We start from the raw sequence: 15,301 nt of genomic DNA, 5'->3' as shown, positions 1-15,301 counted from the left end.
TCATTTAAAATTGAAGTGTCACTAAAAAAACGATTTTATGGTATGTACAACACGCAAGGAAAAGCATTCAATTCCGACAACAAAGCTCAATTCAGAATCTTATATAGCGTCATCGAATCATCAAGTGACGCTCAACAGCTGCAATCGGACCTCACTTTCATTGAGAGCTGGGCAAATAAATGGCTCATGAGCTTTAATCCCTCTAAATGCTTTGTCATGAGAGTAACCCGTAAAACTAATCCGGTCCTCATTCACAATTACAGATTGATGGGCCATACCCCATACTTAGGAGTCGAATTATCTGATACTCTCGACTGGAGCCACAATAGCGATAGTAAGCGATAAGTTCTAAGGCTAACCAAATGCTTGTTTGTTTTTTTTTACGAACAAACTTTAGTAATTGCCCTGAATCCATCAAAGAACACTCATTTACAAATTACTTGTCGCTCATTTGGAATACGCAAGTTGAATATGGGATCCTTGGCTGGACAAGCACGTAAAACAATTTGAGGGCGGTCAACGCAGAGCCGCGCGTTTTGAAAAACATTGCTGGGAACGATCTCCAGGTACAATGACCAACCTACTGAGCGAGCTTGAATGGCTCTCACTCCAACAAAGAAAGAGAAATGCCATGGTGACATTGCGCTTGAGGTTCCTTTCTATATTACTAAACGTAAACGCCAACTTAGAAGACATCATATAAATAAATTTATTAAACTCAGCCCAAACACCGAGGCGTATAGAAACTCGTTCTTCTGCAAGACGGGAAAAGATTGGAATAACCTGTCAACTGCCACTCTGGAATCCACTTCAGTTAATGTATTTAAGAAAAGGCAGCTTTCTAAACAATTTTACTTTAATTTTATGTTTGTTAATTTGACATCACTGTTTTAGTTTTGTTGTCCCTTATTCTAATCTTTTTATTATTCTCTTATTTCATTTTAAAACACAATACACCAAAAACTGGTATTCGACTTTGCCAAATTTTCGTCTTTAATACAGCTTTTTCAGGGCCCTTAAAAAGTCTACGAAAATTTGGCAGAGTCGAATACCAGTTTTTGGTGTATTTTATTTTATTTATTCTTATTTTCATGTTTCTTTCCAAAATTTTTTTTATCATATATTTTCATTTTGTATTTACATTTTTGTTGTATCTTGTAAATTTTCCCAAATGTCTTTCCTGATGGGTAACCCCGTTACTTTCCTAGTCCCCCAAGCAAATAATATCTCACACAGTTGGTCTTCCTGTGTCCGAGGGGGTCTTGGTCTACCCATAAGTCCCTGTTTTCCCGCGGTTTCGTGTTTCTTCTCTCGCCGAGAAAGACGCGTTTGCTCCACAAAGTGTTGGGGATGTCCGCTAAACTTTGGTATTCACGGGGAGAACTTGGCTGTATGTCCACACGACACTTGCACAAAGCACGATCACTCTGAGCAAGATCAGTATTTGTACGCAGAACCATTGAACTGTGAGTATTGTATTGTGTTTAGTTCTCACAGAGAAGTAAAATGCTCGAGCTGAAAGATTGGTCGGTCATTCAATTTAATTTCCAAAAAGCCCAAGCAGCCCGGAAAGTTATTCTTAAGGTTGTATAAGCTTACCAGAAGAAGTGAAATAACAACACTGGTTCCCCCTTTACGCAAAGGTAAACTCTATATTATAGATGTGTTCGGGGAATTTGGCACATTTTCCATAGCGCCATTACAAGACTTCCTTTTCTTTGCAGCCACTGTCTTGGTTGATCACTAACCCATTGTTTTAGAGTTTAAAACAGAATATTCATTAAAATATTTAACACAAGCCGGAGAATGAACTCTCTTAATTTGCGGCGTTTCCGAGTTCCGGGTAGCATAATATTTTCACGAAGAGGATAATTCTTGACAATCTCCAGTTACTATTGGTTGTCATATTGGTACTAAATTTCGCGGGCACTTTTTCGCAAGAAAAAAGGTCGGCATATTTTGCGAAATTCATGATTTGGGTGCAAAATCATTTTCAATTTCGCAAAAATTTCAAAAACGCATTTCTCCGACAATTTGATTACACGTTAGAACAAAACAAAAATGTAGAAATCATATTGTGCTTGATGCTATTTTCTAACATATTTACATACATCGAAGCTGTAAGACAAAAGTTAAAATAATAAGTTCTAAATCATCTTCGTCTTGGTCTTAAAAAAACAAACAAACAAAATGAAAAGGTTAAAGTTTGTAGGGATGGGATTTCGTGGGGCTTATATGTTGCAAAATTAAAAAGAACAATAAGGCATTTTGATTCAATTGTTCGCTATAGCTTTCGGTTGTCGCTAATTCCCCATCAGTTTGGCTAATTCCTTTGGCTTAAAATTAGCCACAGTGGCTTGTGCCCTCAAGACCCTAGCGCACACAGGGCATCCAACTAAGGTGATAGCAACTACTCTTTAGCAAAATAATAGCTCAGGTTCTTTGACAAATTTCAAATTGAACAAGGAAAAAAGCAGAATCACCCCTCTCAACAAAACGCTCAAAATACCACACAAGAGAGAGAGATCAGCAAACCTGTGCGAGGTGGACTAGGAAAATCCTAGGATAACCTAGGAATATCCTAGGATATCCTAGGATTTTAATCCTAGGAATTCCTAGGAAATCCTAAGAAAAACCTAGGAATGAGGTGTGAAATTTCACGGTAAATTGGGACAAAACAAACAAGAGTTTCCTAAGATTTTCCTAGGAATTCCTAGGAAATTCTTAAGATTTTCTTAGGAATTCCTAGGAAGAAAATTGCTTGTAAAGCCTAAGAATTCCTAGGATTTTGCTAGGATTGCAATATAGAATAGAGCAATATAGAGGAAATGATAAACACTAAACCACATACAATGAAAACATTCTTTTTATTCAAAGTTTACTGTAGGTGCATCACATTTTCTTGCAGGTTAATTGTAAATACAAACATACATTAGAACTTACATAAACAAGACTATTGTCTATTTGTGCAAAATCTTGGACTTAGAAAACCAGTCCCATGTATTCCAGCACAACTAATATATGTGGGTCCGGTTTGGATAGTTTTATGTTTAAAATAATCTAACCTCATTCAAACAACCCTAGTGCCTCAGTATAAAACAAAATGGAAGCAAAATGGCATAGGAAAAAAGTATTCTAGCTACATTATAATAGGCATCTTTGTATAGTCATAGTTTATAACTTTGTATATTCAGATAAGAAGCTAGAAGCCTAAAGCATGAAAAGATAACTAGGTTCTTCATTTGCAGGGTTTTACTGTGATCAGAATATTAAAAATAATAACTTATCTGGACAAGAACCACTTACAGTAATATTGGATATTCGAAACAAATACCTGGACAAATTTTTAGGTGCAAGACTGATTACTAGGTTTTCACTAAGCTAAGTTAGCCAATTTTGTGCTTCAAGCAACAGTTTATAAAGCATAGAAACTTTATATGTAAGCAGTGAATTTGTGTATCAGTTTGAAAAGTTTTTATTCGATTCTTGCTATTCACGCATTGATACGTTCCTTGTACCTCAAATTTCTTTCTTTTCTGGCTTTGCAACTCGGGCACATTTTGCTATCTCCATCATAATGTCCTGCAAAGATATTAAGAGAAACACATAAGAAGGTAGTAGTGTTAAGAAGAAAAGAATCACAAAACACATCTAGTTCGAAAAGTCCGCTCACATACGATGATTATATGCTAAAGTTGATCGCAGAAATCACATTTATTATAGGTAACTTTCACGTGACGTCACAGCCATATCCAATTACCATGTCCGCCATTACTGTGCCCCTCAGCAGTAAGGAAATGTATGTAAAGTAATGTCATTTCTGTAGTGTTTTCTAATTTTCTCGTCAAAAAGTGCTTGTTTAGACCCGCAAATGTCAGTACCAGTATTGTCGAAATATGCTACATCACTAGAGGGTAATATAAAGAATCATTACATCCAGAAAATCGGCATCGATCCAGCTACTATTCCCGATGAAGAACTGAATCCTGAGTGTTTACCGCCAATAGAGCAGTCGGACTTGTTTAGTTTCTTGGTTTTGGAAACAAGTCATTATACTAACGACCAGTTCAAGAACTATAAAAGTCTTGAAGCATACAACCAAGTGGTTTCTGGGTTTGTAGCGTCCGTGAAGGGAAGAATTGTTTCTGACAAGTATGTAGTCGTAGCCAAAGTTCGCCATTCTCAACGAATGAATGATCCTCTCGTCGATATCTGGCTCATTACAGGAAAGGATGGAAGAATTTTCTCCGCTCATTGCCTGGGCTGTAAGGCAGGACTAGCGGAATCGTGTTCACACATTGCCAGTGTCTTATTTTATATCGAATGCTGGACTCGAATCAACGGAAAGCTGGCTTGTACGCAAGTAAAATGCTCATGGCTCCTTCCAACTTATGTAAGTAATGTGACCTATGCTAGGGCAAAAGAAATCGATTTTTCTTCTGCTAAAAAGTTAAAAGAAAAACTTGACGATAACATTGAATCTTTTAATGAATATTCTCAATCTCGAACTGTTGGAGACGCAACGAACAAGATCACGACCCCTAGCGTTTCAGCGGAGGATGTGTCGGAGTTTTACAAAAAGCTGAATCAGTGTGAAACAAAAGCTTCAATATTAAGTTTGATCGACCCATATGCCAATCAATTTATTTCAAAAAGCAGAAACATTCCAGTTTTAACAGATCTTTAAGAATCAAGTAATTTAGATCTGAAATACCCCGAACTTTTACGGAAATGTTTAGAAATTAAGATAAACATTTCAGACGAAGAGATTGACATCGTCGAACAGGACACGCGCACTCAAGCTAAAAGTCCAGGATTTTTTAGGCATCGTGGCAGAATTGGAGCCTCTGTCTGTGGTGCTGTGTTCCATGGAAATCTTGCACAGCCTTCTCAAAATCTAATTCAGTCTATCTGCTATCCGCATCTATTTAAAATAAACAACAAGGCAACCAAACATGGTTGTAAATACGAGGAACAAGCTATCAAAAGTTATGAACACCACATGAAATCGCTACACACCAACTTTCAAATTAAAAGATGTGGACTTTTCATAAACAAAGACTTTTCTTTTATACATGCTACACCAGATTTTCTAATATCGTGTGACTGCTGTGGATTGGGCTGCGGGGAAGTTAAATGCCCCATTTCCGACACAAATGGTAACTTCAACGAATACAGCCTGAAAGCAAGCTCTTGCCTCGAAAATGTGAATGGAGTATTAAAGTTAAAGAAATCCCACAACTATTACTATCAGGTACAGCAGCAGCTATTTACATTGCCTGATCGAAAGTATTGTGACTTTGTTGTTTTTGCCATTGATTCTGATGGGAACTCACATGTTTTATGTGATCGAATCAACCCTGACCCATCCCACTCAAGCGGTGTTATGAAAAAGATCGAAACATTTTGGAGAATTTGCATTCTTCCAGAAATGCTTGGAAGATGGTACACCAGACGGTGTGATCTACCTGAAAGCAAACTCATTGATAATGTCATATGTTTTTGTAGGGGACAGCCTAATGATGACATTGTATCCTGTACCAATGCTGACTGTCCATATGGACAATTCCATACTAAATGCCTTTCTTTACATAATGTGAAAATGCCAAAGCAATGGTACTGCCCTCACTGCTGTAAACTACCACAGCTCAAAAAACGGGCAAAGGCTAAAGTTGCACCATCTCAGGTAAACCAGGCTGCTATGTTAAAAACTACAATTTGTATCTGTAATGAAAAGGCAACCATGACTGATAGACTCATTGAGTGCCACAATGTAAACTGCAGCAATGGAAATTTCTTCCATCTGAAATGCTTGGGGTTGAAAAGAATGCCTAACAATTCCAAGACAACATGGCTATGTAATATCTGCCGAGGAAAAAAGGGCAACACAATGCCTTGTGATAAACCTACCACTTCTACTTCTACAACACCTATTACAAATCCTAAATCACCTGCAACAACATCAAACTTATCAGATGATGATGATAATGATAGTGAAGATGAAATAGAAATTACAAAAGTGTCAACTAGTTCTGGTTCTGTTAACAAGTATGCTATTCTGGCTAATTTAAACAATGCAGATTATGACATCATTAGTGATCCTGCTGGATGGCTTACTAGTGACATTATCCAATATGCTCAAGTCCTGATAAAAGAAGTTAACCCAGCAATTGAGGGCTTACAACGACCAACTCTTGGAAGAGTCAGAAACTTTGATGTAGTGTCTAGTGAATTTATTCAGATTCTACACACTAGAAGTGATCACTGGGTCTGTGTTAGCTCACTGGGCTGTCCACCTGGATATGTTCACCTGTATGATAGTTTATATCATGATGTTATAAGTCAAGAAATAGAGGAACAAACCAATGACCTCCTAGGTGGAAGTTTGATTAGTTTAGATTTTGTACCCGTCCAGCAACAGAGCAATGGTAGTGACTGTGGGGTTTTTTCTATTGCATTTGCCACATGTTTAGCTTTTGCTACTAATCCAAGTCACTTTACTTTTGACATTCCCAAAATGCGCTCACACTTATTATCATGTCTCAAAGATGAGACAATTAGCATGTTTCCATCCTTCTAATTTCTTGATAAATTTTGTAATTAGAGTGCAAACAATGCAGCCATTGAGCTATCCACAAAACCTGTCTAGTAATACTAAATAGTGCGATCTGTTGTTTACTATCCTTAATTAGCACTATTCTGCAATATTTAATCCTTTTTATTTTGCAGTTAAATTGTTTTCAATCTAAATGCAGTAAAAATCACTGAATTTTGTAAATAACAAAACATATTTGCATGTCCATTGGTGTAAAATAATGTAAAATCATTCACAATGATACATAAAATTTACAATAATTTGCCATAGAATTTACCAGAGACATGAAATTAAGCAATATTGTCATGTTTTGAAATAATTTTGCTAAATATTGAAATTATTTTGTTCCTGTTCTTAATATTATATTGACAATGTGCAAGATGACTTTAGATATATAAATAATATTTGATTCAAAAATTCAACAATCTTGTTGTTGCTTTTTAGTTTAAAACCAGTCACTATGAGTTTGTTATTTGCCAACTTAGACATGCATTTACATCATAGATTTTTAAATGATTAACACTTGTTTACAAAAAAAACTTTTTGTTAACATAACATGTATCTTTGCTGTTTTAGATCACCTGATAAGCAGCTAAATAATTTTGTCCAATAGCGCGATAACACTTAAACCATGAAATAACTAAAATATGTCTACTATTAACTATAGAGACAAATAGTAGCAAAATCCTTTGTTTTCTATTGCTTAATTAGTACTATTTGTACTTTTTAGTTAGTCCTTGTTTCACAGTTTCAGTGCTATTGCTTTAGTTAGAATGATTTACATTAACCTTTGATATAAAGTATGGTGAGTAGCTGTACAAATAAAAGAACACAAATGGATCTAAGGTATATTACCTCAGAATGTATTAATAGGTTAATGAAAACCACTCTATTAATAAATATCAATAATTATTTACAATAGCAACAATGTATATGCTGAAAGTAATCAAGTAGTCCAAAAATGGATTTAGGTATTTTGGCCAGAGGTAAGTGGTTGATCTTTAGTCTAGTACATAATTCTTGCACTCCCCTTGTGAAAATATTTTCCAGGATCCTGTAAGATTCTATAGGGATCCCAAACAGGATTCTGTCCAGGATTAGGATTTACCAAAGTCTTAGAGTCCCACAGGATCTTGATAGGATGATTAAAGATCCAATATCTACTAGGATTCTGGGAAAGATTTCCACCAGGGTATTGTCTTAGAAAACAATAAAAATTCATTTAAACTAGCTAATCAAATGGTACTATTGATGGGCAAAAATTTACAAGGGCTGAACAAACTCTTAGAATACGGTCTATTATGGGTACCTGGTTTTCTGTGGGACCGTTCTGGTCACAACTCAAGAATTTAGTGGGGAGTGTTCCTTCTAATATAGTATATTTCCTTCGTAGTAGACCTATCACTCGCTCCACATGGATCCTCACATTCGCTATGCCTCTTGAACGCTCTACATCTACTGGGTGCAGCTGAGCTTTTCCTTTGGTGAATGCAGGAATCACTAGCTTTCCTTGCTTCAAACCAACACTCTCAGAAATTGTAAATCCTCTATCTGCCATTATAGTATCTCCTGGTATCAATTTTTCTAGGATTCCACAGTTCTCAGTCAGAAATTTATCTGATGTTCTTCCTCCCCAAGCCTCAGAAACAAATGAGATAGTGCCTTGGGGTGTGATTCCAATCAAAATCTTAACAGTGTTGTGGTTCTTATATGAAGAAAAGGTCTGAGCTCTGGCCATAAGGTTTGTTGGTTTCTCAATAAAAACTTCGAAACAATCAATTATTACAGTAACCTTACGACCAAAGGTGTACTGAAAACACATTGGCATAGTTTTCCACAGCTGTTCCCTTGCAGGCCAATGAATGAAGCAAGACAGCCTCGAGTCCATTGCATGTATCCATGAGGTGAATATCCTTGACACACTTGTTAAGGACACCTCAAAACGGTATGCGAAGTCTTGAAATGGTACATTTAACCGTAACTTCATCAAAACAATGATAAATTCTTGAAAGCTGTTCAAGCTGGTTAAATCTGATCGTCGTGATACGTACGGGCTTACATGTTCAAACACTACCATTAGTATATCAAACGAAGACAATCCAGTGTAAAAACGAACTTTATCTGGAGATTGGAAGAAGTCTTTATCTGGAGCTTGATATACAGAGTTCTTAAACAAATAATTGATTTCTTGAGTCTGCATTCCTCTATTTCTCCTGCCTTCAGAAACTACTTCAAAGTCCTCCGTTGAAGTGGAACGATCAATCATTTCGTGGACGACTGTTTGAATTCCCTTCTCTGTCTCGTCGCTGTCAAAATATTCATAACTTGTACTGCCACAAGCTTCGTCAGAATGAGCGTCTAGGCCTGAAACATCTTCAGTAGATGTGCTAGCAATAGCAAAATCTATGTTTTGCACAGTCAGACCAGTTTGTTCCAGCTCTTTTCTCTTCTTAGCTGCTTCGATTTGTTGACGCTCGATGCTTCTCTTCCTGCGCTCCTTGGCCCTTTCAGCCTTCAAACTCGCTTCTTCTTTTTGTTTATCGACTGTAGGCTGCTTCGCTTGTGGCTTTCCAAGGTTTAGAGTTGGCACCCAGTCGATGTGATATCTATCCCAAGAGGCTGCTGCTTTTCCAGTCACAAAATGTAACCCACATACTCGTTCACTGTCGAGGATTCTCTTCGTCTCTGTATCGCCTCGACTTATTGCTGAAATCCAGCGCCTTCTTCTCTCTCTAGTGAGTTCTTCGTGCTCTTCTCCTTGATTTGATACAATCTTGGGTATTGTATGAAAGCTAACACGACTTTTTCCGCTTTTAGAAGCACATCCAACCACTATACAATGAACCATATTGAGTAAAAGTACTATATATCTCTGTTTGTTTACGCTTGAGGGGCACAGTAATGGCGGATAGCAACCGTTGTCAAGTGCGGTGTCACGTGGGTGAAAGTCAAGAATTGATCCTATTACATTATAAAGCCCATTGCACACTAACCTTGCAAACCACTGCAATCCATGTTCTGCTCATCAAGTTCTTAAAATAGGTGAATTTCGCGTAGAAAAGACGGGAGTAAACGGCTATTTGTTTGGAGGTTATGATAATGGCGTTCGTTCGACCGTTATGGTTTTGCGCCTTGGGCCCAAGCCCCTCTCGGCCACTAAAGCAAAGGACGCCCGGTACATTTTCAATTTACGGTCTTCTATCTGCAAAGCAGGACTTCTTTTCTTATAATCTCAAGAAGCATTTCTATTAGAAACAATATATATTATGTCGAAATCAGATCTAAGATTTTAAAACAATTATCACCCTTCGTATTTTTCTTTTCAATGTAGTACTAATTCTGAAAAAAAGTACACCTCATAAAACTCGTGTTCGAGTCCAATGCCTGTCTTTGATTACGTTTCTTATTGTTGTAGTATAACTTACAAAAGTATGCTGAGGCCTGTTCTTGTGATAAAAATGTTCGTTTAGGATTTCCTTAGAATTTCCTACGAGTTCCTAAATATTTTAGAATGCTTCAAATCTTCTTTTTAAGAATTCCTAAGATTTCCTAATCCCAATTATTCTGATTTTCTGGTCTACTGCTTATACTAGGAAATCCTAGGAATTTTTAGGAAGTTTAATCATATTTTGTTAACACCTTTAGATCAAACTTAGGAAATCTTAGGAAATTCCTAAAAGAAATTGGGTTCCAAAACTCACTGGGGACATGGAGACATTTATATTCTACCGCACTGTCGTGGGCGATTTTCGAGATTTTACTCGTACTTTAATTCTGGTCGCGTGATCTGATCGCATGTCTCAAAAGCCTGCCTGCCTTTACTTCTTTTTAGAGGCATCAAGTAACATTGAATCCCACAACTGCTCAAGCGTTAGAAATACCGCTTATTCTGAATAAATACACCACAAAACAATAAGACTTAGTTGTGACTTTTACTCTAGGATATACGACAATTATAGGACAATTACAGGAGGTGATCAATCATGAAAATATTTGAGCTTGCACTGGGACTAACTGAGAGGTTGGTAAGCCTGTGACCCATGATAAAGTTTGCAAATTAGGCGCGATTCATGATAAATTACTAAATTGCATTATGCTATTGTCACTATCATCAATTTTTGTTCTTGATTGTTTTCTCTCAAGCCAATTGTCGTTGCTTTCGGACATATTGCAGGGGCGGATCTAGCTTTCCGCTGAAGTGGGGGTTTGGCTGCATGACAAGGGAGGGGTAATTTTTCTGTAACATATGGCTTTCTGGCAGCTCAAAGGAGGAGGGGGGGTTACCCCCCTAAACCCTCTCCCTGATCTGCTACTCTATTCTTTCTTGTATCGCTCGAAAATTTAAACGTTCTTTGATTTGTATCAAAGAGGATCATGGTTAGTTTTGAGCCCAAACTGTACAGCAGTCTTTCTGATAAAAAAAGTGTCTTTAACCGAAGAAAATAGGTAGAAAAAACCTTGTTCAGTACTGTTCTATCATTTTTTTTTTCACAAGAGTTCACATCTGTCGTTGTTATTTCTACTCTGTACAAAGTAGCATTAGCAATTAATAAAATGATAGATTTGGGATTGTGTGAATCAAGCTGTTGAACCCTTATAACTTGTCTTTTTAACCAATTGCATCATTTTCAATTGAAATTAAAAGAGATGGAACACAATATTTTTAATGACTATTCTGTTTTTACACGAAGAATTGGATCAATTTTAATCAACTGGTGATATGCCCTATCCTATCTGGAGACCTTGAGCCATTATTCTATGCATCAATGCCTGCTTTCCCCTTGAAAAAAAAAAACAAGCACCGTTGGCCATCTTTATTTTTAACCTACTACACAATCTCCACAGTATAGGATGCTAATGGTAATTCCTCCATTTTTCCACTACTAACTTTTTTTTGGGGGGGTTTTCGTACCTTACCAACTTTAATGTTGAATTGCACAAATTTTGTATATATCATACTGTGATTTCCAAAATCCATAATAATCACTAAATGGAATATGTAACATTTATATTTGTAGATTATAATTTGTTTTGAGTGATGTGATTTTTTATGTGAGCTATCTAAAATGGCTTTTTTGAATTTGTTATGAATGCTTCTTTTTTAAATGATTGACTTTTATTTAGTCAGTCGTTATGGTAATTCCCTTGAATTGCACTGCGCACCCCTTCTGCGCATAGTGGTGCACGCTGTTTGTTCGGATTTTCCGGTATTAAAGTTCTTAAAACCTTTCACATATATCAATCTAGCCAAAACAAAGCATAGATAAACTTTCAAATTGTGAAAAGGGAATTGAATTTGATTGAAATTTGAATTTGCTACAGATCTTTGAAAATTTTTCTGGCCGCGCGAAAGGAGATTGAATCAAGTGAATAATTCCAAGTTTTGGCGGGAAAATCTGAAACAACTTATTTTCCTTAAATCCGTTAAAAATAACGGCAGTACCACAAAATATTGGCAAATTGTTTTCTATTGCAATGCTACCCACAATTAAGCGAAGAATAATGTAAAGTCGTGAATTGTATGCGAAAAAAGAAAATATTGTTTTGTTGTAGGTTTCAAAAACAGCGCACGCCCGTGAGAATGTCGCCATTCTTGATTGCGAATGCAGAGCGCGCGCACAATGCAAAAACAATTGGAAGACTAAAAAATGTCTGCTAAATTTTGCAGATTTGTTCCCTGAAGTTAAATAATCATTTGACTACCAGGTTAAGATATAAAGATGACGGTAAAAGTTGTAACAACACAGTGTTCTTCAGCAATTAACTAAATAGACATAAAGACGGGAACCGGTTTAGCGTGGGCATTATGTTTTCTCATGTAATTTGGTTGACATCTCGATCTACGTCACAAATTACTGGACCCGGGCCTTTCAGTTCACGACCTTTTTTCCGAAGGTTGACCAAAATACCCCAATATTGCAGATTTGAGTTATTCGCGCGAACGCGTGTTTTATAGGGTCCATACGAACCACATACCATTTGGAAGATGAAAATATAAAGAATTGACAAAGTCTATCAACTCTGAAAGGTTATATGGACTTTAAGTGCGCGTGCGCGCCACAGTTGTACAAGAAAACAAAGCAAAAGGCACGCGTTTTTTACTTAAAATCGCTTTGGCAGAAAAACGAAGTCGGTTACCCCCATTTTTTATTTGCTGAAATAGTTAAATATATACGGAAAAATGATATACTGAAAGAAGAAAAAAAGTTGGGTTGTAGAAGTTTTATTATTTTCTCTTAAAAGCCGTAAAAATACTTCAAAATGGCGCTTTTTACCGTATAAATAGTGGCGAAAATAATGTCTTTAAGTGGAATCTCTTAAAATGTCATTTGTTTTGAACATTAGCTACTACGGGTTATTGTTTAGGAGATCGGATTTTGGCAGCTCGACAAACAGAATTTAATTTTCTAAAGACTATAGGCACTCTTTTTGAAAACTAAAGGGTTGGTATTTTTTCTCGCGCAATCAGTAAAACCACGCCAACTCTACGCCCCTCTGTTGAGAAAACGAGGTGGCTACCCCCATTTTTTATTACGTATTTTGAAAGCCCTTAACTTCAATATTGTTTATGCCAAGTTTTAAAAAATTCTGGGTTGTAGAACTATTTCAAGAAAATTTCCTTAAGCAGTCGTTGGCTACTGTAAATGTTCGATGGGCAAACACATGCAAGAGGATAATTTACATTTACTAGTTAATGATAATAATAATTTATAATGATAATAATTTATATGATGATAATAATTTTTTCAGTGGTATCCAATTCTCTAATTCTTTTAGTAATTTTATCAGCTTTTGGTATGTTATCAAGCATATGTAGCCTTTTTATCCATCCATATTTTCCCGAGAGCTTTTATATCTGAAGGTATCTTGTGGTGGTCTTCTGGTGCTTGGCGTTCGTGGCCTCTTTGTAACAAGCTAGATCGCTTTCTTTTGCTTTAAGAAGCACTTGCCATTTGGCTAGATGACACCATATTTAACAAATAATATTTGATACGATATTCACCTAGCAGTCGTACGACTGAAATATGTGATAATATTAACAAACGTCTTATAATAACTACAGTATGGTATAAGAAAACTATATAAAATTTATAATAAAAATTGATTGAATAGCTAGGCTAACGTATATTTATCAAAATGTAGTCATAATAATAAATAATAAATATCTCCTAATCTAAAAAATCTTTCTTCGGTAAAAATATGTACAAACTCAATGAAGAGGCAACAAGGACCTGTAGCACAATCACCATGTACATTTGTGTAACATAGCCTATTTATATCAAAATTTGCAAACTTACCTCAAAGTACAGGATATGTGTACGGTGTTGTTGTTGATAACTTCCAAGTTTAATGTGATTTGATTCTCTACCTTGCATTTAATTTAACCCTATGCTATAATTAAGATTTTGGTAAAGCTTCTCTGTGTGGTAGGGAATCGCATAGCCCACTGTCCAAACCTTTATATCAATGTGAGATATTTCCATACTCTAGTACAATGCAACAGCATTGCGCAACTTCACTGCAATGAACAGGAGACCATGCAGTTTTACTAGTTCCGCATTTGGAAGTGATTGTGTTTTCAGCAAGTGCTCTATGAGAGACGATGAGCTCAGTGAAAATTTCTTTGACTCTGACCCGGTGAAACGATATGAGAACTCCATTCCTTGTGGTCTCTTCTCAGAAAACCATCTCTTGATAGCGTTGTTAAGGCGACTGCATTGGAGGGTTCCCTTCAAACACTCAATGGCACCAAAACCGCTGTGCTTGACAAGTCACACAATGCTGTTGCACGCTTGAGCTGGGTATTGTCCGTTTACTGTAGAGCAATAGACTATCTGATGGAACCAATGCTGCCATGCATATTTAGTGTTATTAGGGGCTCTGCTTTAAATAGATTGACATAATTGCCTGAAGGAAGTACAAACTCTTGTCGTGATTTCTGAGATGGGTTTTTAACATCACTTCTCCTTTGGTCCATTGGGTAGTTTTTCTGAAGTTATCTACTTTTCTAGCACTTTCAAGCCTGGTGTTACAGTCTCAAGGCTTCCACGTTGCCTCTTGACCATCTCCAATTGAGCCACCAATCTTTGTCTTTGACTTTTGATTAACATCAGCAAATGATGAAAAGTTATGTGCAGCATTACTGAGTTCACCTGACATGATTGCCACCCAGTGCTGATCAGAAGGAACAAGTTTGAACTTTAATGTAACCTTCACATTATTTGAGGGGGTTAGAAACAGAGTGGTCTTACCCACATTTTGTAGTTTTTGAAAAAATGGGGTTCAAAGTTTTGGGTTTCCAAAAAAAAATCATGGAGTCTGTGTAAGCAATTATATGTCACCTAAGACACCTTTGCAGTGTTCAGAGGTACATACAGACATTCTGGGGTAATTAATTTATCACTTTGCTTCCAACCCCGAAATAGAAAATGTGACAGAGTGGTATAACCCACTTTCTGTAGTTTTTTTTTTAGAAAAATGGGATCAAAGTTTTGGGTTTCCAAAAAACTCATGGAGTTTATATGAGTATGTATGTCACCTGAGGCACTTTTACAATGTTCAGAGGTACAGGCAGATATTCTGTGGTAATTAATTTTATAAATTTGATGGCGACAAGTTACTTGCCAACTCGGTATCTTGTTGACGCCTATTATTACCAATTCAGTGTTCAGGTGTTAAAGTTGTATGGTAAAGTTATGGCTCCTT

At 36.6% G+C, this 15,301-nt stretch overlaps 2 protein-coding genes across 2 annotated transcripts; one reads left to right on the top strand and one right to left on the bottom strand.

The window, feature by feature from the left end:
- Window positions 1-1,297: 1,297 nt before the first annotated feature.
- Window positions 1,298-11,227, top strand: LOC116604217. The gene has a single exon (XM_048719762.1). The coding sequence runs from the start codon at window positions 5,003-5,005 to the stop codon at window positions 6,578-6,580; it is 1,578 nt and encodes a 525-aa protein (XP_048575719.1). The 5' UTR covers window positions 1,298-5,002; the 3' UTR covers window positions 6,581-11,227.
- Window positions 7,827-9,443, bottom strand: LOC125557476. The gene has a single exon (XM_048720119.1). It carries the CDS (start codon window positions 9,441-9,443, stop codon window positions 7,827-7,829), a length of 1,617 nt encoding a protein of 538 aa, XP_048576076.1.
- Window positions 11,228-15,301: the final 4,074 nt, after the last annotated feature.

Source organism: Nematostella vectensis, chromosome 12, assembly GCF_932526225.1.
Source record: "Nematostella vectensis chromosome 12, jaNemVect1.1, whole genome shotgun sequence".
NCBI classification, from domain to species: Eukaryota; Metazoa; Cnidaria; class Anthozoa; order Actiniaria; family Edwardsiidae; genus Nematostella; species Nematostella vectensis.
This window is presented reverse-complemented; position numbering and strand designations above follow the sequence as displayed.

Bases quoted from the DNA above. Each gene is read 5' to 3' on its own strand.
- LOC116604217 (XM_048719762.1), top strand. From the start codon at position 5,003: ATGAAATCGCTACACACCAACTTTCAAATTAAAAGATGTGGACTTTTC.
- LOC125557476 (XM_048720119.1), bottom strand. From the start codon at position 9,443: ATGGTTCATTGTATAGTGGTTGGATGTGCTTCTAAAAGCGGAAAAAGT.